General features: G+C 50.2%; 1 protein-coding gene across 1 annotated transcript; it reads right to left on the bottom strand.

Moving 5' to 3' along the window:
* Positions 1 to 5,694: 5,694 nt before the first annotated feature.
* On the bottom strand, positions 5,695 to 21,176 carry DELE1 (DAP3 binding cell death enhancer 1). The gene is made up of 13 exons (XM_040982890.1): positions 21,019 to 21,176; positions 20,300 to 20,414; positions 20,087 to 20,204; positions 16,812 to 16,959; positions 15,048 to 15,209; positions 14,768 to 14,850; positions 14,573 to 14,669; positions 10,861 to 11,003; positions 9,868 to 10,026; positions 9,695 to 9,787; positions 8,224 to 8,383; positions 7,151 to 7,378; positions 5,695 to 6,414 (listed from the first exon to the last, which is right to left on the bottom strand). Exons 1-12 carry the CDS (start codon positions 21,047 to 21,049, stop codon positions 7,152 to 7,154), a joined length of 1,536 nt encoding a protein of 511 aa, XP_040838824.1. The 5' UTR covers positions 21,050 to 21,176; the 3' UTR covers positions 5,695 to 6,414; position 7,151.
* Between the last annotated feature and the right edge of the window lie 104 nt (positions 21,177 to 21,280).

Raw genomic sequence — 21,280 nt, forward strand, 5'->3', positions numbered from 1 at the left:
CCCACTTGCAGGTGGATTTCCAGCGCATGGTTGATGTTAGGGGACTGAAAAGAAGAGACAAGGGAAGGAAGTGACCCAAGGAAGCTGCAGCTGAGTCCTTAGCTACACTGGACCACTGCATCCTTCAAGGTCAAAAACATAAAGTTGTAGTCTTTGGGACCCAGTCACCCCCATCCCCTGAAAGTTAGGCATATCTTGTATATCAGGTATTTTTCTTCCAGGCAGAAGAGGTGAATGCCCATCAGATTCTCAAAGAAAGGTGTGAACTGAGAAAGGTTCTGCAGCACTGCTCCAAGACATCACTAACCCTCCATAGACACGGCAATTATAGTCATGAGGAGTCTGAACTTGATCTGTCTTTACTCTTCAGTTTATAGTTGAGGATGGAGAAAGACGGAAATGGCAGAGTTTGCCCAAAGCTACGTGGCAGGGCCAGGATTTGGACCTGGGAGTTAGGAAGATGTTCTTTCTAATACATCAAGGCTTCTTCACCTGGGGTCTCCGGTTGAGCATCACTGAACCTGCTGAACTGCATGCGAAATTGGAAAGGATAAGCGCTTTTCTATGGGAAGGGTTGGTGCTTTCATGAGATTCTCAAAGGGGTCTGTGACCTAAATAAGATGAAGGCCTACTGAAGTCTTCCAGTGAGTCCCTCGCTCTGTGTCCCTGCAGAACCTGGAGAAGTCCTGGCTACAGCTGCTCCCACTCTCAGGCAGGTGGTCTTTGATACAGGCAGGAAGAGGGGTTGCAGTACGTGAGGCTTGGTGTTCTTCCTGCACCCCTCCTCGCACGCTGATGCCAGCACTTTTCCCACTCACAGACTGAGAACGCGACAGTGCATATGGTGACAGAACTGGGTGTGCTGAACAGGAAGGTTACAGAAACTTCTTGACATCAGCCAAGATGTCAAAGCTGAGACTTTGGACATGTTCAAAACAGTTTCCACCAAGATAGGCTCTTGTCCCCTGGGAGACTGCGGGAGCAGGCGAGCCGGCGAGCACTCAGTTAAATGTCGTCTTAATTTGGAAAGCACAGAGGGACATGTTTTATCAATAGTCAGCCATTCCCCAGCACTGGGAGTGCTACGCAGTGCTCACTTGGAGCCTGGGGCAACTCAGAGATTGACAGGCAGCCTTCTTGTCTGTCACCCAACTTCAGGTTGGCAGTTCTCACTGACCCTGCCTCTCATCTGGCTCAAACAAGAGTTGAGATGGCAGCCAGTACCCCTAGGGACTCTCAAGAGAAGCAAATCCCAATAAGCAGAAGACAGGAGAGGTGGGAGGGAGTCCTGGCACAAGCTTGGCTGGGCACAAAGTGTGTACCTGGGAGATGGGTCGGCATCTTGGAGCCCCTAATAAGTGTAGGGAAGGTTGTAATGGGGGCAGAATGAGAATATGGAGTAATCAGAAACACTTCTTCAACAAAGATTTTGTGTTGATTGAACAAGTTCTGATGCCAGAAGTAGCACAAGAAACAGGGAAGAAATTTATAAACTAGTCCTCATTAAAGCACCTACTATGTGCTGGGTAGATGTGATGGTGAGCATTAGGTGGAGAGGAAGGGATACACACGATCACTCTCATTCACTGAGTAGCTTTTTACTATCTACTAAGTGCTCTGCCCTGGACCAACCCTGAAGCTCTAATGGACCGAATAACCCAGTTCCCACACCTCCCTGGAAAGGGTATGTCCATGTAGGGAAATGAAGGCACTAGGTCTAGGCACAGAGCATCCAGCGCAAAGATGCAGGCCTCAATGTGCGGGTGCCCTGCATTTTTATTGAGGCTGACACTGTAGATGAGGGCCAGCTCTCTGGCCTCCTCCCACATTTCCTCTTGGGGCATCATGATGAGTCATTAATAAAAGAATTTTAAAAGCAAAAGCACAGCAGTTCCCAGGTCTGCTGGTGAGGCTGGGCCCTGGGGCTGTGTCAAGACCGCAGTGCCTCCAGAGCCAAAGGCACTGGTGCCCTAACAGTGATAGCCATAGCAATCCCCTGGCCTTGGACTCTCAACAGCGTCCATCTCATGACAATTCCTCCACCTTGGTCAACTAACAGCGATCCTGACAGCATCCCTCACACCAATCCCCCTACCTCCATCCCTAACCACATCCCTCATAATGAACAGTCAGATTGGTCCCCTGAGTGTCCATCAAATGATATTCCCACATTGGTGCCCTGTCAGCATTCCTCAAATGACAACCTCCTCCACCTCCGCTTCCCGACAGTATCCCTCACACCTATCACCTCAATTCAGACCCCTAACAGTGACCCTAACAACCTCACACCTCAGTCTCCTGTCAGAGCCCTCACAATCCCCCACCTCTGTCCCCTGACAGCGTCACTCACAACAATCTCCTTACTTCGGTTCCATGACAGCTTCCCTCACAACCATCCCGCCTCTGTGCCTTGAGAGCATTCCTCACAACAATCCACTCACCTCAGTCACCCAACCGTGTCCCTCACAACATTCCCCAACCTCAGTCTCTTCACAGTGCCCTTCTCAACAATCCCCTCCCCTCAGTCCCCTGACCGCATCCCTCACAGCAATCCTCTAATCAGTTCCTTGATGGCATCTCTCACGTGACAATCAACCTCATCCCCTAACAGTGACCTTTCAACAATCCAACCCCTCTGACCCCTCATCTGTCTCCACCATGTCCCTCATAACCATCTTCCACCTCAGTCCTCTGCTCACATCCCTCACACCAATCCCCACACCTGAGTCCTGAATCACATCCCTCTCATGACAATCCCCTCACTTCAGTACTCTGCCAGTGTCCCTCACAACAATCCCTACCCGGGCCCCTGACAGCATCCCTCTCTACAATATCCTCACCTCGGTCCACCGGATAGCATCTCCCACATGAAAATCCCACTGGCTTGGTTGCCCAGCCATGTCCCTCATACCAATCCCCACTGTAGTCACCTGACAGTATCCCTGTCAAGAATCCTCTTATGGGCCTGATGTGGTAGCCTAGTGGCATGCAAGGTCCTTGCCTTGCATGTGCCTGGATCCCCTATGGACACCGGTTCTAATCCCAGCAGCCCCACTTCTCATCCAGTTCCTGTTTGTGACCTGGGTAAGCAGTGGAGGATGGCCCAAAGCCTTGGGAGACCCAGAAGAAGTTCCTGGCCCCTGGCTTCAGATCAGTTCAGCTCCATCTGTTGTGATCATTTGGAGAGTGAACCAGAGGATAAAGATCTTTCTATGGCACCTTTTCACTGTAAATCTTTTCAATAAAAATAAATTCTTGTAAAAATCCTCACCTTGGTCTCCTCACAGTGTCCCTCACAATAATCCCCACACTTTAGTCTCCTAACCATGACATTCTCATGACAACGTGTCACTTCAGCACTTTGACAGCGTCCCTCACAACAGCCCTCCTCCCCTGCTCCCTGACAGCATCCTTCTCAACAATCCGCTCACCTCAGGACTCTGTTGGCATTCCTCTCAACAATTCTCTCACCTTGGTCCCCTGACAGCTTCCCTCACAATTCCCTCACCTCAATCTCCTCACAGCGTCCCTCACAACAAACCCTCAGCTCGGTCCCTTGACAGCATCCTTCTCAACAATTCCCTCACCTCAGTCCCCTGACAGCGTCCCTCATTATCCCCTCACCTCAATCTCCTCACGGTGTCCCACTCAACAATCCCCTCACCTGGGTATCCTCACATTGTCTTTCACACCGACCTCTCCACCTCAGTCGCCTAGCCATGTCCTCAACAATCCCCTCACCTCAGTCCCCTGGCAGTGTCCCTCTCAAGACAGTCCTCCCACCTCTGCCCTCTACACAAAAAGTGGCTCTCCCTTTAAAAGTGGTTTATTTTAACTTTAAAGATTTATTTATTTTTACTTGAAAGGCAGATGTTACAGAGAAGGAAAGACACAGACAAAGGGCTTTTATCCACTGGTTCACTCCCCAAATGGCCACAAATGCTCAAAACTGAGCCATTCTGAAATCAGCAGCCAGTTTATTCCAGGTCTCCCACATGGGTGGAGGGACCCAAGGCTTTGGGCTGTCCTCTACTGATTTCCCAGCCATAACTAGTGAGCTGGATCAAAAGTGGAAAAGCTGGCCAGGCAGTGTGGCCTAGTGGCTAAAGTCCTCGCCTTGAACGCACTGGGATCCCATATGGGTGCCGGTTCTAATCCCAGTGACTTTGCTTCCCATCCAGCTCCCTGCTTGTGGCCTGAGAAAGCAGTTGAGGACGGCCCAAAGCCTTGGGACCCTCACCCGCGTGGGAGACCCGTAAGAAGTTCCTGGATCCTGGCTTCGGATCGGCATAGCATCAACCATTGCGTTCATTTGGGGAGTGAATCATCAGACGGAAGATCTTCCCTTTTGTCTCTCCTCCTCTCTGTATATCTGACTTTCCAATAAATAAATAAATCTTTTTTTTAAAAAAAAGTGGAAAAGCCAAGACTAGAACCAGCACCTCTATGGAATGCCAGTACCACAGGCAGAGGATTACCCACAATACTCCCATACTAGCCCAACATTTATTTTATTTTTATTTGAAAGATAGCTTTATAGAGACAGATCTCCTACCCTCCGATTCACTCCCCAACTGGCTGTGATGGCTAGAGCTGAACTGATCCAAAGCCGGGAGCCAAGAGCTTTCTCCTTGCCTTCCATGTGAATGTAGAGGCCCAAGGCATTAGGATCTCCTCTGCTGCCTTCCTAGGTTTAAGCAGGGAGCTGGATTGCAAGTGGAGCAGCTGGAACTCAAACTGGCATCTATATATGAGAAGCTGGCACTGAAGGCAGAAGCTTAGCTTCCTACACCATGGTGCTGGTCCAAGAAGCATTTGAGAATACCCTAGCCTCACCTCTGGTTTCCCAAAGTGAAGCAGTATTTAACTCAGCAGTGACTGGGGCAACCTGCTTCTGGCCACACCGCAGGACACCCAGGGTCATCAGCGTCTGAACTGCCCTTGGCCTCAGGCATGGAAGTAAGGAGGAAGCAGCAATCAGAATCCAAAAGGATCACCTGAGGGCCAGGGGCTGGGAACTGGCTCCAAAGGGAGGGCAAGCCATGTTTCTAACCAAGTGTGACAGGGGCTGCCAGGCCACCTATAAGGAAACAGGCTTCATGTTCCACTTGGTGCAGGAAACACAGGGTTAACCAAGTCCTTTACTGTAGCAATTCTTGGAACCTTGAATATGCTGAATCTATATAAAGGGGATGTCTCCATCAGCCTTTCCCAAACTTCTTTGACCACAAACTTTCCCCACCCCCTTTTTTGGCAGAGATTGGTGTACTGCATTGCTGAAAATGAGGGGCCTTAACTGGTGTGTGCTGTGCCCAGCACCCACTCAGGGCACTCGGCTATCTGTCGGGGGCAGCCATGGAATAGAGTGGGGCTTGGGGGTGAAGCAGAGTGCAGGGTAAGCCCAGAGCCCAGGGTCGGGAGCAGGAGGCAAGGGAGGCGCTGGATCTGGGGAAAGATGGAGCTCCAGCAGTGACTGGAGGCTGTGAGGCAGTGTGGCAGGGATCACCACTAGGATGGGAGAGTCAGTGGCAGGAAACGCACACAGCTCCCATCCCAGCCCCACTCCCACAACCCTGCCACCCTTGCACTGGCCAAGCTGGCTGATCCTTCCCATCCCAACAGTCAAGGCCCTGGGGGCCCTCCCACCCCAGCCCACCCCCACCCTCAACCACATCTATTCTATTAAACTTGGGCTAATATCCAGAAGCCAGGGAATAGCTATTCACAAATTCAGTAATTGGAGTCATTAGCGTTGACTCAGAAATCATTTTTTTTTTCTAAGTCTCTCTCTTGGAGAAGCTTTTAAGGCCCTTTAAATTGGTTAATGGAGAGTTTAGAGACGAGGATGGAGTCTCAGTATTCGGTAACCTCTGCCCACCTCCTTGGCACTCCCCGACCCACTCAAGGACAAGAATGATGAGACAATCCAATCTCTGCTTTACTAGACATCTATACAATTCCAGCACACCTTTTCCAAACAAGGGCTCCAAGATGCCCAAGAACTCCCCTCACACTGGGGGAGGAGAATCACGCTCACATGTGTGATCAGTGTGAACCCTGGGCTACCCAGGTCCTCCTCCTGGCCTGGTGTCTCCTTAGGCCACCATCTCGGGGGATCACACCACCTCCATGGGCTTGGTTAGTCCCGCAAGGCAGCAGGGCACACACCCCTGTCCTCGGTCTACATGCCAGGAAACAACACAGCCAGTCAGATATGTGCATCCACCAGGAGACACGGTGAGGCACGTGGCAGAGCCAAGCACAGGACTTCACACACTTCCTCTTCTTCACCATGCTGTGTAGGTGTTTGAGGTTTTGGGGAGGTAGACGGACAACTGACCTCTTCTTTGGGACTCAAGTTGTAAAATTTCTTAGAGAACACACAGGCTCTTTCTAAGGTTGGACTGAGATGGTCTGAAAAATGCAAGCAGTCAGGCAAGGAGCTCCTCCCTCCCCAATCAGAGGCCAAATGAGAACAGTCAGACTCCACTGCAAGCAAACAAAGGTGAATGCCAACAGCCTGATTCTGGTGCCCCGAGCTTCAGCAATTGCTGGTACCATTCCTGTTATTCTTGCCACCTCTCTGGACCTGGACTTACCTTGCAACAAGGGTTTGCTTTAAACTGATTATCCCTTCTTTTTAAGTCAGTTTTAATTTGAGACATAACATCTGTAAAACTTCAGATCAACACACTGGTCACATTTTTCATATTTTGTATTAAACATCACAACTATCAAAAGAAAATTATATAGATCTGAATGCCACCTATAGTGATCTCATGAGCCACCTTGAGGTGTTGGCATGTACCTTGTTTACATGAAGAGGAAAGGGAAGTGACTTCCTCAGAGACAAAGGCTAAGATGAGGACTAGGTCCCTGGACTCTTCAGTAGACTTTCTCATAGGTCACTGAGTCAATTTTTGGTGCATAGACCAGAAATGACTATGAATGCATCCCATGTTCTGCCAAGTGGTGGAAATGGTCAAAGTCATCATTCATTAGCCATACATGCACTTAAAGTCATCTGGGAACTTAAGCTCCCATTGGAATCTTTACCCTGCAAAGTACACTGATGTCCAGTTTTTGTCATCTAACTTTCTGTCTCTGCCCCCAGCCCTGGAGAGGCACCAGTGGTTGTGTTTTGTCTCACCTTAGCCGAAACCTAATCTTACGAGACTCCTTTCCAAGGTTGGGATGGTTCTGCTGGGGGCCCCAAGGCTGGCTCCGACATGCCCGCTCCTGCAGAGGCGGCCAAGGCTCCCTGTGCTCGAGGCGTGTGGTAGGCAGGAGGCTCCTGTGAGCAAGTTATTTAGGCTGCAGAGAGAGGGGCTGGAGAAAGACTTCAGCCCTGTAATCGCCAGGTTGCTGGGCCCTGGAGCTACGAGAAAAGGGAGGCAAGAGACACTCTTACTCATGCTGTATTTCTGAAAATCTACTTCGGGGAAAGGACTTCTTTTATGAAGTTAAGTATCCACTTGAGAGGCAGGAGAGAAGGGGGGTACAGAGTGAGCACCCCCACTTTCTGGCTCGCTCTGCAAATGTCTACAATGACTCCCAGCTGGGCCCAGGTCTTAGTCCAGGTCTACCATGTGTGTAGCAGGAACACAGTCACATGAGCCATCCCTGCTGCCTTGCAGGATGCAAGAGCAGGAATGCTTTAGAGTCAGGAGTGGGGCTGAGCGTTGAACTCAGGCACTCTGACACAGGATGCAAGCAGTCACATCAGACCTGCAACTGCTAGGCTACAGCATGCCCCAAGTAAAGTCCTCTTAAAGGACTTGGGTCCCCCTAGCATGGATAACCCAGCTCAGCCCCAGTGATTCACGAGGCAGCAGGACTCTAATAGTCCTTGTGGGGGTGATTCAGACAGCCTGAGGACACCATCTCTTCGAAAAATCACCAGACAACTTGCATGGACTCATGGTCGGCTATGTGTCACGCGGGGCTAAGGTCTTTATTATTATCTCATTTAACCTGTACAACAGGCTGATGAGCAAGGCATCATTACTGTCCTTGCTTTCACAGGGTCAAAAACACACAGGCCAAGCTCAGTGGCAGTGAGAGTTAAAATTCAGATCTGCCTGATTCCAAAAACTGTGCTCTTAACCATCAAGGGAGCAGGAAGTGACAAGGGGCTCTGGGGAGTACTGCCACCTCACTTACGGTGTCACAGGGGACTCTGCTCAGAGGAGCGACCCTGTGGGTTTTGACATGCATGGGTACCTGTTGCTTTCACGGGAAAGAGTGTCCGCAGCCTCTCCTGGGCAGGCTGGTTTCCCACAGCGGCCGACTGCTGGTAACATCTCACTGCTTCTTCCAGACTCCTTGGCACACCGAGGCCTTTCTCGTAGCAAATCCCCAAGTGATACCTGCTCTGTGAGTCCTAAAGGAAGCAACAGACACACATGGAGGTCACTGTGCTGGGGATGCTCCGCCAGGAGGAAGGCAGAGCCTGGTATGCTAAAAACCTCACCCACACAGTGCCAGGGTCCATCCAGGCCCACCCACACCTTGGATAGCAAGTACAGAATGGCAGAGGCCTGGAGCTCACCCAACACAGGGGAGATGTCAGCCTGAACAGGAGGGGAGCTTCTCTTGCTAGGGCGGACTGGAAAACAGCCGAAGTGAAACCTACAGGAAATGCTCAGCCTAGGTATGGGAAACCAGGCTCCAATATTATCCAGAGATAGCAAGGAGACAAGGATGGGAGGGCAGTCTCCCAAAGGCCCTGCCTGTCTTCCTCAACCTCTGCCTGGGAGGCTGTGAAACCTGGATAACACAGACAAGACTGCTGCTTCTTGGAGTGGTGACAGTGGGCCTCTTTGGGGAATAACAGGCACTTTGGGCAACACAAACAGGTTGGGCAAGCATGCTGAGGCCCAGGAATTCCAGGATGCTATCAATATGCTAGGTCAAAGTATGGAGTAGCAGTGGGCCCTTGCAGGGATGTGACAGGACATACAGTTTGCTGGTCTGCCTCTTCCAGATGCCAGTCAAAACACAGCCTAGTAAAATACACTTGAGGAACACAGCAAACCACAGATTGCCTCCTTGGTGATTCACAAGGACATGCAGCTCTGACAGATCCCACACTGAAGACCACTGTTTAACTCGATATTCTTCAAATCATTTAACACACCCTACAGAACTGATATTCCATAGAACAATCTCCTGGTCAGACTACCTGGATACTAGTGGCCCCTGCTCCTCAGCTTCTCAGTGTCTCCCCTCTGTGTATCTTCTGACTTCCCAGGCTACCACAACTGTAAGGTCGCACCTGCCCTGTGCTCTCCCACCTGGTCTTCCAGGTAGCTTTCCATCCTTACAACAATCCTGTGAAGCCAGACATGCACAGCAGATATTATCATGCGGAGCTTAAGGGGGAGCAAACAGACTTGGATCAGGAAAGACTCAGCCCAGTGTGTGCTGGTAAACACTCAAGAGCTGGCTGCGGGGAGTGAGAGCGAGCAGGAACCCTGCTTTGTCTTTAGTTGTGCCTTTGGTGCACTCTCTCACCATCAATGACTGCAGGTGGAACAAGCTGTTGGGTCTGTCCAGGGGTCCTACAGTGAGCTGCAGGGCTAAGGCTTGAAGCCCCTCCAGGGCTGCTGGGGAACCCACACACATGCTCAGTTATACATCCTCATATATTCAGCCTCAAGCCCCACCAGGCCAGCCAGCATGAACTGCGTACCCCATTGTTAGCAGCAAGCCACAGGTATTTCACGGCTCTCTGTTCATCCAGGTACGGCACCTTGGTGAAAAGCACCCCGAGGAAAGCTTGGGCCTGTGGGAAAAGGCATGTGGGTCATTTCCAGGCCCCACTTATGCAGGACACCCTGGATGTACCTGCCCCAGGATACTTGCCTCTGTCAATCCCGAGTCTGCGGCCTGCTCCAGCATGCACATGGCCTTCTGCTGCTGCGGGTCCCATGCAGAGGCTGAGTCCTGCAGCAGGCACCTGGCATAGCGGTACTGAGCCAGGCTGTGGCCCTGGCTGGCAGCCAGCTGGTAATAAAGGACTGCCTGGGCACAGTGGAAACACCCAGTCAGCTGGTGATTCTCTTTGGGCGAAACTGGAAACTTTTAGTTTAATTAAATAATACATAACGACTATAGATGAGTCAGAAAATACAGAGAAGCCAAACTTTAAAACAGAAGCATAAAATTCCAGGACATTCAGCTTCTTTAACAATTATTCTTTGAGGAGTGTGTTGATAGTCTTGCAAGTCTCTTTGCATACATGTATGCATCACACACACATGCATAGAGTGAGAGTACCTGTGTGTGTGGTGTGACAACTGACTCATACCATAGTATTTTGTAGTTTATTTTCTTAACTTAATAATACATCATGAAATGTCTTTTCCTGCCAATAAATATAGACCCAGGCCATCACTGTAAAGGCCCACATAATGTAATTAACCAGTTTTCCGCTGCTTTCCCTTTTTATTCTTCACATCACCTTAGAAATGCTTTCTTGTGACATCTCTGTGACTTAACCCACTCTAGAACATATTAACCCATCCTTTAGGGCATTGTTCTAGGATATAGGATGAAGGCCAGATCCCTGTCCTCCCTGAGTTCTGAATCTAAATTTCCAGGAGCTGGGAACTCACTCCTTAAATTTTCCTTGATGCTGGGCTGAAACAAATGGGAGAGAAAATCTGGGCATCCCTCCACTCCCACCCTAGCCTTACGCATCTCCTGGGAGCCCCCTGGGCAGCCCAGCATGGTGGACAGGCCGGGGCAGGAAGAGGAGGTGCAGTACCCCAATCCCATCCTCATTCATCCCCAGTGAGCCCTTAGGGCAAGCCAGCATGGCAGACGGGCCCTGGGCAGGGGAATGAGGTGCAGTACCTTGCTGAGGTCCCTGGGGGTACCTCTGCCATGCTCATGGCACAAGCCCGTGTTGTACTGTGCTTTGCTGTAGCCACGGTCTGCAGCTTTCTGGAAGTAAGAGAAGGCTGCTGCGTAGTCCCCATTCTTTATGTTCTCTGTCCCTGCAAGAAAGCACAGGGTGTGACAGCCCCTGCATGAGCTCTGCCTGGTGCTGGGCCAAACCATCACAGGCTTCTCTCAAGACCAGGCTCCTGTCAGCCTTTTCTGTACAAGACATGTGGCAATATTTTTCACCTCCAAATACTTCACTGATGTTCTTCAGATATCAGTGGGTTCTGCCTTCCCATATAACCAACCATTCATTCTTCTGGAGATTTCCCTGCGCTGTCAATCAATGTGTCTATGCTTCTCCCAGTCAACATGGTGTTTTTTTCAGGAATCTAAACCTCGCTCAGGCTAGGATAAGGAAAGAAAATAGCTCCTGTAAGTGGCTCCTGATCCCCAGCCAATTGTGTGCCTCAAGTAGACAGAATGAGTTTGGACTATTTGTAACTAACAAATCTTAAATGATATAACTGATACTGTTTTGTTTTAAAGATTCATTAATTTGAGGGGCTGGCACCATGTCTCAAGGGGCTAATGATCTACCTTAAAGCACCAGCATCTCATAAGGGCACTGATTTGTGTCCCAGCTGCTCCACTCCTTTTTTTTTTTTTTTTTAAGATTTACTTATTTTGATTGGAAAGTCAGATTTACAGAGAGAAGGAGAGACAAAGATCTTCCATCCACTGGTTCACTGCCCAAGTGGCCGCAATGGCTAGAGCTGAGCTGATCTGAAGCCAGGAGCCTCTTCTGGGTTTCCCATGCAGGTGCAGGGTCCCAAGGCTTTGGATGTCCTCTACTGCTTTCCTAGGCCACAAACAGGGAGCTGGAAGGAACTGGAGTAGCTGGGATACAAACCAGTCCCTTTATGGGATCCTAGTGCGTGGACAAGGACTTTAGCCACTAGGCTACTGTGCTGGGCTCTCAGCTGCTCCGCTTCTCATCCAAGTCTCTGCTTATGGCCTGGGAAAGCAGCAGAGGATGGTCCAAATCATTGAACCCCTGCACTCACAAGTGGGAGACCCGGAAGAGGCTCCTGGGATTCAGATCAACTCAGCTCTAGCCACTGTGGCCATTTGGGGAGTAAAACAGTAGATGGGATATCTTTCTCTCTGTAAATATGTCCGATGTTAAAAAGTTTAAAAATAGACATATATTTTTAAAGTCTTTTAAATATTTTAAAAGGGCTAGCATCAGAGAAAAAGGGAGAGACAGAGGTCTTACATTTGCTGATTCACTTTCCAAATGCCCACAATAGTCAGCTCTGTGCAGGTAAAGTTCAGACGCCAGGAATCCCATCTGGGACTCTCATGAATATCGGGGCCTAAGTACTTGGACCATCATGCCTGCCTTTTCAGGGGCATTAATTGGAAGCCAGGTCAGAAGCTGAGCAGTTGGAACTGGAACCTATACTCCAGTATGGGATGTAGGTGTCACAGGTGGTGGCTTAGCATGCTGAGCCATAACACCAGCTTTTTTGTTTTTAAGGTTTAGTAATTTGCTTGGAAGACAAAGTCACATAGAGAAAAGGAGAGAGAGAAAAAGAGAGATGTTCCATTCACTGATTTACTCCCCACATGGTCCTAGTGGCTGGGACCAGGGTGAAACCAGGAGCCTGGAACCCCACCTAGCCTCCCACATGGACAGCAAAAACTTGGCCAAGTACTTGGCCTGTCATCCACTGTCTTTCCAGGCACATTACCAGGGAGCTGGATCAGAAGTGGTGCACACAGGATTGGGACCAGCACTCCGATATGGGATGCTGGCATTGCAGGTGGCAGCTTCACTGGCTGCACCACAATGCTAGTCCCTGTTCATTTTGTTTGATGAGGAGACTGGGAACAGTGAAATGGGAGAGTCAGAAGCTGGATGCAGACTGCTGAGATCACACTATTGCCCTGCCCAAGCCAAAAGGAAGAGAGGGAAGGAGCAGGGCACAGCCCGTTTTGAACTTGAAGCCTTTACCCCAAGTGCTTCTCTTGCCTGGGGCCTCTCCCTGTGCCCCGACCACCCAGCACTCCTTCCTGCTGCCACTCCACACCCTCAGGCTACAGCATCAGGCTTGAGCACATGTCTGGCATTTTCTTAATAAACCTGGCCATTTTCTATAAGCTCAATGGCTTCAAGAATACAAATCCTGTCTCCTCAATTAAACTGTAAAACCCTGGCGGCCCAGCGGCTGCAGACGCAGAGGAGCACTGCAGAGGGTAAGCTCTAACCAAACTCAGAATGTGATTACAGCCGACGCGCCTTTGTGTTCTGCCAGTGCCGAGCACTCGCCAAATCGATGAATACATAAGTGAGGACGGGCAAGCAAATCCTTAAGAAGGGACTACCTGCCCATCAAAATCACAGCGTGTGAATCAGGGAGAAGCCAGGCTTCCGCTAGCAGTCAATGGAAAGAGCCACTCAGCTGTGTGCAAACACACTGCCCAAGGTGCCCAGGGCCTCTGTCCTCCAGGAGGAAACTGGAGAGGGCGAATGATCCCATCCTGCCCCTGTGGTCCATGCCATCTACCTGGACAGGCCCTGATGCAATTACTTTCCTTGGTCTCCTCTTGTTCTAACCTAGACCACACCACCACCTCCTCATGCTTAGCTGTCCAGAACAGTCCCTGCCTGGTCTCCTACTCCCCCACCACAAAGAGATTAGGTCACGTGACTAACCTCCTTCTGGTTCCGGCTTAAAATGTTTTAATGGCTTCCTATCCTAGAAAATTCACACTGCTCATCTTGACTCTGAAGGCCTTTCCTGACTCAGCTCTGAAGCTCCTCTCACTTCATCTCATTGTGGTCCTCCTGTGATCGCTGAGTTTCAGTCCCACCCACCTTTCTTCTCTTCTAACAAGCCAAACTCAATCCTGCCTCCCAACCTTTGCTCTTAGCGTTCCCTGTCTAGAAAGCTCTTTGTCCTGATGGAAATCAAAGTGCCTGGCTTGGGTCAGATCTTAGCTCAAGGGTCTTCCTTTCAGTGCCGACTTGCCAGTCAAAAGTTGTTCCTAACCTGTCATGAACACATTCCCTTGTTATAATTTCTTCATTACCATCTGAAATTCTTTCTTATTTGCCAGCTTTTTTTCTTGCAACTCACATGCCAGAACTATGAGAATGGAGACTTGGTCTTGCAAATCATGAAGCCCCAACACCTACAGAGAGACTAGCAAAAGCTGGTGCTCAAAAGACTTGTTCTGGATGAAGCCCAGTCCTTCATGAACCTACCCTCCAGACCCCAGCAGGTGCTGCTGGAAATCTAGGTTTCCAAATGAAAAGTCTTGAGGACCCACTGCTGTGATGCAGCACGTTAAGCCTCTGCCTTCAATGCCAAGATCCCATCTGAATGCCATTTAGAGTTGTGGCTATTTGAGGAGTGAAGCAATGGAGGGAAGACTTCTCCCTCTAATTCTGTCTTTCAAAAAATTAAATAAACCTTAAAAAAAAAGGGGGGGGAGGCAATACACATTCAGGTAAAGACTTATTTCTCACATCACTGAGCCAACATTTGGGCTACTAACCTGGGAGAAAATAAAATCTCTTCTTTCAGCAACTCTCCCCTGACTGTATTTGAGACACCCTCTACACTCCTCCCTTGCTCCCATCCCTGCCTGGAGACGAGGCCTGCCCAGTTACCCAGGAAGTTGAAGGCGATGGAAACGCTGAGCTGGAAAAGCTGCTGAAGCGAAATGGCAGCCTCCTCGAGCGGAAGGGCTTTGGGTGGCTCCTGCTCCTGGAGAAGGAACACAAACACCAATCACGGGAGGGCTCAAGGAGACTGCCACCTGCCAGGAGAAGGCTAGGGCTTTGGGTGGCCAGTGTGGTGAGTACCTTCTTCTTTCCCAGGGGCTGAGGCTGGGCTGCTTTCGTCTGGGAGTGCAAGTTGGCATGGAGGAATCCCAGATCACCGGCACCTGCAAGGCAAAGGGCAGCACCCATCCAGGGGAGAGGGGCACGGTTACTTCTCCTCTCCCACTCACCCTTCTCCCCAGCACCTTAATCCTCATGGGAATGGGGTAACTCCCTTAGCTGGGAACTCTCAGCCTCCACTGCCCACCAGTCCCACTCCTCTGCCTGCACCTCCTGCCAGTTCCAGGCAGGCAAGACCTACCTTCCTCAGAGAAGTCCTGATGGCTGTCTTTCTCCGAGGGGCTGTGTGAGAGGCCACTGTGGGACTGAATCAAGGGCTCTTCAGGGCCCTGCCTGGGTCCCCTGCGGCCAGGATGCCCAGGAGCAGGACTATGCGGGAGGGGGAGAATGTGTCTCCGCAGTGCTGGAAAGAGCCAGTGTATGTGGGCAGGTCAGCAAGGCTTCAGTGTGTGGCCTGCTCACCCTCCCCAAGGTTTTGGGCACCAGGGAAAGAACATCAAAACCATGAGACATTTCTTGCATGCTTTTCCTCCTCCCCGACTGCTTCAGTGTGCTGCCTTCCATGGTGCTCTCCAGGGATTGCAGCATGGTGAGAAGTGCTAACCTGCCCTGCTGAGCCTAAGGCCCTCCTCTGTTGCAACTCCTGCAGTGGCCTGAGACATCACCCTCTCCATGCTGGAGCCCCAGCACCCAGCACTCGTCTAACGACAAGTCAGGATCTTAAGAGTAATCATGACAAGAACGTAAACTGACTGTTGCTGAGCACTTACTAGATCCCAGGCACTAAGTCCCTGTGAATGAGCATTCACTCATTTCCTCCTCCAGAGATCTGGGGTGTGAGGTTTTACTACCACTCTACCTTGTAGAAAGTATCAAGGCACAAGGAAGTTAAAAGGGACTCCTCTGGGGCTAGTGTTGTAGCATCACGGGTTAAGCCACAATCCACAGGGCCAGTATTCCCCACGGGCACACGTTTGAGTCCCACCTGCTCCACTTCCCATTGAGCTCCCTGCTTACTGTGCTTGGGAATGCAGCTGAAAACAGCCCAAGTCCCTGGGCCCTTGCTTTCATATGGAAAAACAGTAAGAAACTCTTGGTTCCTGGCTCTGTCCTGGCCCAGTCCCTGCTGTTTCAGCCAATTAGAGAGTTAACTAGCGGATGGAAGATCTCTGTTTCTTCTTCTAACTCTGTCTTTCAAATAAGTCTTAAAAAAAAAAAAGTGGGGGCCCCAGTGTGGTATCCTGGTGGCTAAATTTTCACTTTCCATGTGCCAGGATCCCATATGGGTGCCGATTTGTATCCTGGCTACTCCACTCCCCTTCCAGCTCCCTGCTTGTAGCCTTGGAAAGTAGTAGAGGACAGCTCAAAGCCTTGGGACCCTGCACCCACGTGGGAGACCCAGAAGAAGTTCCTAACTCCTGGCTTCAGATCAGCTCAGCTCCGACTGTTACGGTCACTTGAGAGTGAACCAGCAGATAGAAAACCTTTCTCTTTGTCTCTCCTTCTCTCTGTAAATCTGACTTGCCAACAAAAATAAATAAATCTTTTTTTTAAAAAGTGACTTATTCAGAGACACAGACCTGAAAATATACACGCGGGGCTTAAATTCCTACCGTGTGACTCCAGAGTCTTAACTATTGTCAATGTACCATGATAGACTAGGTCTCCAACAAAAATTTATGCAGTGCTGAATGACTGAAAGAGTGACCAGAAAATGACCAACTGACTAAGGGTTAAGCAGGAAGCCACACCCAGTAGCTACAGTAGCTCTGGGACCTGTGGGGCTCCCACCAGGACAGCTGACAGCAGCGCGAGAAAGGACACTGAGGGCCAGGTGTGGCTACCCGCTGGGTGGACAGCACTTGTCCATGTTCTCCTTCCTCTGACTTCAGATAGGAAAGGCCAGGAACTGCTGATGGCTCGTTTCCTGGGGTGTGTCCTGAGATGCTTCCTGGCCTGGAGATGCGCCCAGTCTACCCCTTTTGCCCCAGGACCCAGAACTCACAGAAGTGTGGCGGCCACTGGGGAGATGAGAGGAAACGGTCCAGCGGACTGCGCCAAGAGCAGTGTTCCAGTTGCCACGGTCCTACTGGCAGGGATGCTTGGAAATGGAGCTGCCGTGCCAGCTGCAGGGCCAACACGGCCAGCGTGCCCTAGGGAAAACAGCACCTTGGGTATAGGTTCTGCCACTCAGCAATGGCCCCAGATCTGGTCTTCATTTCAAAGACTATGTCCTCCGGCAGCATTCCCTGGCTCTTGGCTGGGGCAGCTCCTTAGCATATACTCTCAGAGCACCCAGACTCCTCCCTAAAGCCCTGACCACATCATACTTAATCAATCATTTCTACAATCACTCATCGGAGGTCTGTCATTCCTGTAGTTGCTAAACATGATCAGGGCAGGAACTGTGTAGGCTTTGCTCAATGGTATCCTCCTGGTGCCCAACCCAGGACCAAGATATAGCAGGCGCCTAATAAATGTGCACTGAATAAATGCCTGGGTGAGGGGCTGAGTACACAAAGTCCAGGCAGGCACCAAGACCAACAGCAAGTTGGGACTCAACCACGTGTGCGGCCATGGTCTGAGTTCCCCAACAGAGAACTGCAGGCTGACAAACCAAGCCCCCCCCCCCACACACACACTTACACACACACACACACTAAAAGGTATAGGTGTGCTGAGGTAGGCACGAGAACCTGAGCCAGCTCTTATCCAACTGACTTTTCCAGGAAGGGACATCAGATACTCACTTTTTACAACAGGCACTGTTTTCAAAAGACAAATCAGACAGACATGGTTTCTGCCTGCCTGAAGTTCACAGATAGCATTGAGAAAGACAAATCCCAAACACAGAGAGAAATAAACAGTAATTGTTGCTATGGTTCATATATGATTCAGCTCAGGAACTCATGCAGGACTTCAGTCCCCAAAGTTTTACATAAATGTTTTCTAGGAGGTTGGAAACCTAAATGCCAAGGCCCACATTGTGGTATAGCACATTAAGCCACTGTCAGGGATGCCAGCATCCCAATGAGGGCACTGATTCAAGTCTAGGTGGCTCCATTTTCAATCCAGCACCCTGCAAAAGCACTTGGAAAGGCAACAGAGGATGTCTGAGGTGCTTAGACCACTGCCGCCCACATGGGAGACCAGCAAGTAGCTCCTGGTTTTGGCCTGGCACAGCCCCAGCCATTGTGGCCATTAGAGGAGTAAACCAGGCTCGCTCGTGTTCCCTCTCTCTCTCTCTCCAATTTTGACTTTCAAATAAATAAATACACAAACAAATCCTATGGGCAGGGAAGGAACACCTGGTATTCACTAAGGAACATATAACTTCATGAAACTGACTCAAAAGTATTTACCGATTAATTATTACAAGCCAAACTCGGCTAGCTACTTTTAAAAGCCAAACCATGTGGAACAACCAAGCTGTATCGCCTAATTCCAGATTTAACAGCTGTGTGACCTTACGCACATTAGCTATTATTTCAGAGTGTGAGTTTTTTCATCTATAAAAGGAAGGTAGTGTTGAACTACATCCCGAGATGGCTGCATCTCAAGAAAGAGTGCCTAGTCACGTTATGGATACTCCACAGATGATGACTTGAGCTTGGCCCCTACCTCCCACAAGGAAAATTGGTCCTGGCTTCAACACAGCCCAGCCCAGGATGGCAGGTATTCTGAGGGGTGACCCATTAAATGGAAGATACATATCTGCCTTTCAATCAAATGAATATAAATATTTCTTTTTAAAAAGATTTACTAATTTTTATTGGAAAGGCAAGCCTACAGAGGGAGAAGAGAGAGAAAGAGCTTACATCTGTTATTTCATTTCGCAAAAGGCCCTGTAGCAGTGAGAGCTGACTGATGTGAAGCCAGGAGCTTCTTCCAGGACTCCCACATGCATACAGGTTCCTAAGGCTTTGAGCCATTCTCTACTGTCTTCCCAGACCACAAGCAGAGACCTGGATAGGAAGTGGAGCAACCAGGGCACAACTCAGTGCCCATATGGGATCCTGGAGCTAGCAAGGTGAAGATTTAGCCATGAAGCCACTGTACCAAACCCTAAACATTTCTTTCAAATGAAGATTATGAAGGGTTAACATTGTGTTACAGCAGGTTAAGCTGCCACCTGTGAGGTCAACATCCCATTTCGCAAGTTTGGGTTGCCAGTTTGGGTTGCAGTTGTTGCATTTCTGATTCACCTCCCTGCTAATGTACCTGGGAAAGCAGTCAAAGACGGCCTGAGTGCTTGGGCCACCTGCAAACGAGAACTAGATGTAGCTCTAGCTTCCTGCCTTTGGCCTGGCCCAGCCATGGCTGCTGTGGACACTTTGGGAAATGAACTACCGACACATCATTTTTTTCTCTGTGACTCTGCTTTTCAAATAAATAAATATGTTAAAATAAATACATAAATAAAACAAGGGACTAGTGTTATGACTCAAATGCCTAGTCTACCTCCTGGAAGTACCAACATCTCATGTTTGTATCCTGAGTGCTCTACTTCCCATCCAGCTCCCTGCTTATGGCTTGGGAAACCAGTGGAGGACAGCCCAAAACCTTAGGACCCTGCACCCCCATCGGAGATATGGAAGAAGCTCCTGGCTCCTAGCTTCAGATTAGCTCAGTTCCAGCCACTGCAGCCATTTGGGGAGTGAACCAGTGTGTGGAAAATCTTTCTCTGTCTCTCCTTCTTTGTGTATATTTGCATTTCCAATAGAAATGAATAAATCTTTAAAAAAATATATATATTTTTTCCTTTCCTTGCAAGATTTTTACAAGGATTAAGCAATATAATACAAGCATAATACTTAACATGAATAACTAATGCTATTTATTAGCTATTTATTATAAGATTCACAGAAACAAGAATTAGATCTTCCTTGTTCTCTGCCATGTCCCCAGTGCCTAGCAAAAACACCTAACTCAGGGGTGTTGTTAAAGTTTTACTAAGTGGGTAAGTGTGGTAGCCTAGTGGCTAAAGTCTTTACCTTGTATGCGCCAGGATCCCATATTGTCACTGGTTCTAATCACGGCAGCCCCTCTTCCCATCCACCTTCCTGCTTATGACCTGGGAAGCAGTAGAAGACAGCCCAAAGCCTTAGGATCCTGTACCCACACGGGAGACCCGGAAGAAGCTTCTGGCTCCTGGCTTTGGATCGACTCAGCTCTGGCCATTGGGATGTGGGCAACCCAAGTGGTGGTTTAACCTCCTGCCTGCCCCAGGATCATTCTAATTCACAGTGAAAGTCAAGAACAAAGTCAGAGAAGTCTTACCCACGATACAGCATCCCAAAGGGTGTTGGGGGAGACACGAGCAGACATCCAGTGGAATGCTTCCTTCCAGCCATGATTCCTTGGACCCTTGCTGGTGCCTGAGCCACGGGGGCCTGACCTAGATAATGCAATGAGGGGTTGTTCAGTTTTGTCCCAAGTGGGAACAAAGAGAAGTCAGGAGGGGGGAAGAATGATGGCACAGCCACGTCTTACCTCTGAAAGTTGGGCTCAGGGACCAGCAGTGCGGAGGAGGCTGCCTGAGGGTCAGTGGGGCTGGTGGGCTTAGGGGTTACACCCCAGAGGTCAGGTCCCAGTAGACGGGGAAGAGCTGCACAGTGTGACAAGGATCAGTCACCTCAACAGGAACAGGACTCAGGCAAAGGTGGCCCCAACAACCTCCCCTCCGACCTGCACCGGAGTCTTGCCTGGAAAGCAGGCAGTACTGGCATCCTCCTCTTCAAGGCTCTTGAACTTGTGGAAGTCTTTGCCCAGTACAGATGCTAGAGCCACCCAGGACCAATTAGCCAGGATCTCTCAGCATAGAGCACCCACATCTCGGTAAAGTTTCCCCCACGTGATTCTGATGCCCTCCTGTGGCTGGCAACCGCTGTTCTACGACCACATATTCATACACTCTCCACCCAATACTTGGAGCAGAGCCTGAACGCTGCAGCATCTTACTACTCCCTTCATCCCTAGTTCACGTAGCACCCTCTCTACGACTGACTCCGCCCTCTCCCAATAGCTCCACCCACGTCCTCAGGCTCCAACCACCCCCCTGTAAGTGGATTCTAGCCTGCAGCTCCGCCCCCATCGGATGCCCCGCCCCACTGCCCTAGCCCCGCCCACCATCGTTGCAACTTTTTCCTCAGGCCCTGGTTTCTGTGCAGTGTGGGCAGGCTCTGCAGCTTCGCCAACCCTACTCCCCTTACCTCGGCCCAGGAGTCCCTTCAGCCGCCACATGTTGTCACCAGCACCATGGGGCGCTTTGCAGCCCAAGCAGCGCGGCCAAGCCGCGGGGCAGCGAGTGCAGCGGCCGCCGTGGTGTCCCCAGCGGCCGAGTCTCCAGGGCAGCTCACAAGGCAGCCAATTAGAAAGCAGCGCGGCCGGAAGGACGGCGCTCGGCGAGAGGAAGTGCTGGCGGTGGGCGTCCTCGGGGCGGGCAGCTGCCCTTTGCGTCCCCGAAGGAGCGTG

This window comes from Ochotona curzoniae, unplaced genomic scaffold (assembly GCF_017591425.1).
Source record: "Ochotona curzoniae isolate NIBS_2020 unplaced genomic scaffold, NIBS_Ocur_1.0 contig_1, whole genome shotgun sequence".
NCBI classification, from domain to species: Eukaryota; Metazoa; Chordata; class Mammalia; order Lagomorpha; family Ochotonidae; genus Ochotona; species Ochotona curzoniae.

Excerpts from the sequence above, each read along its gene's own strand:
- DELE1 (XM_040982890.1), bottom strand. The coding sequence starts at position 21,049 with ATGTGGCGGCTGAAGGGACTCCTGGGCCGAG. Across the intron at positions 15,210-16,811 it reads CCAGTGGCCGCCACACTTCT|CACTGCGGAGACACATTCTC; the intron begins GTGAGTTCTGGG and ends GGCTCTTTCCAG. Across the intron at positions 14,670-14,767 it reads AGCCCCTGGGAAAGAAGAAG|GAGCAGGAGCCACCCAAAGC; the intron begins GTACTCACCACA and ends TTCCTTCTCCAG.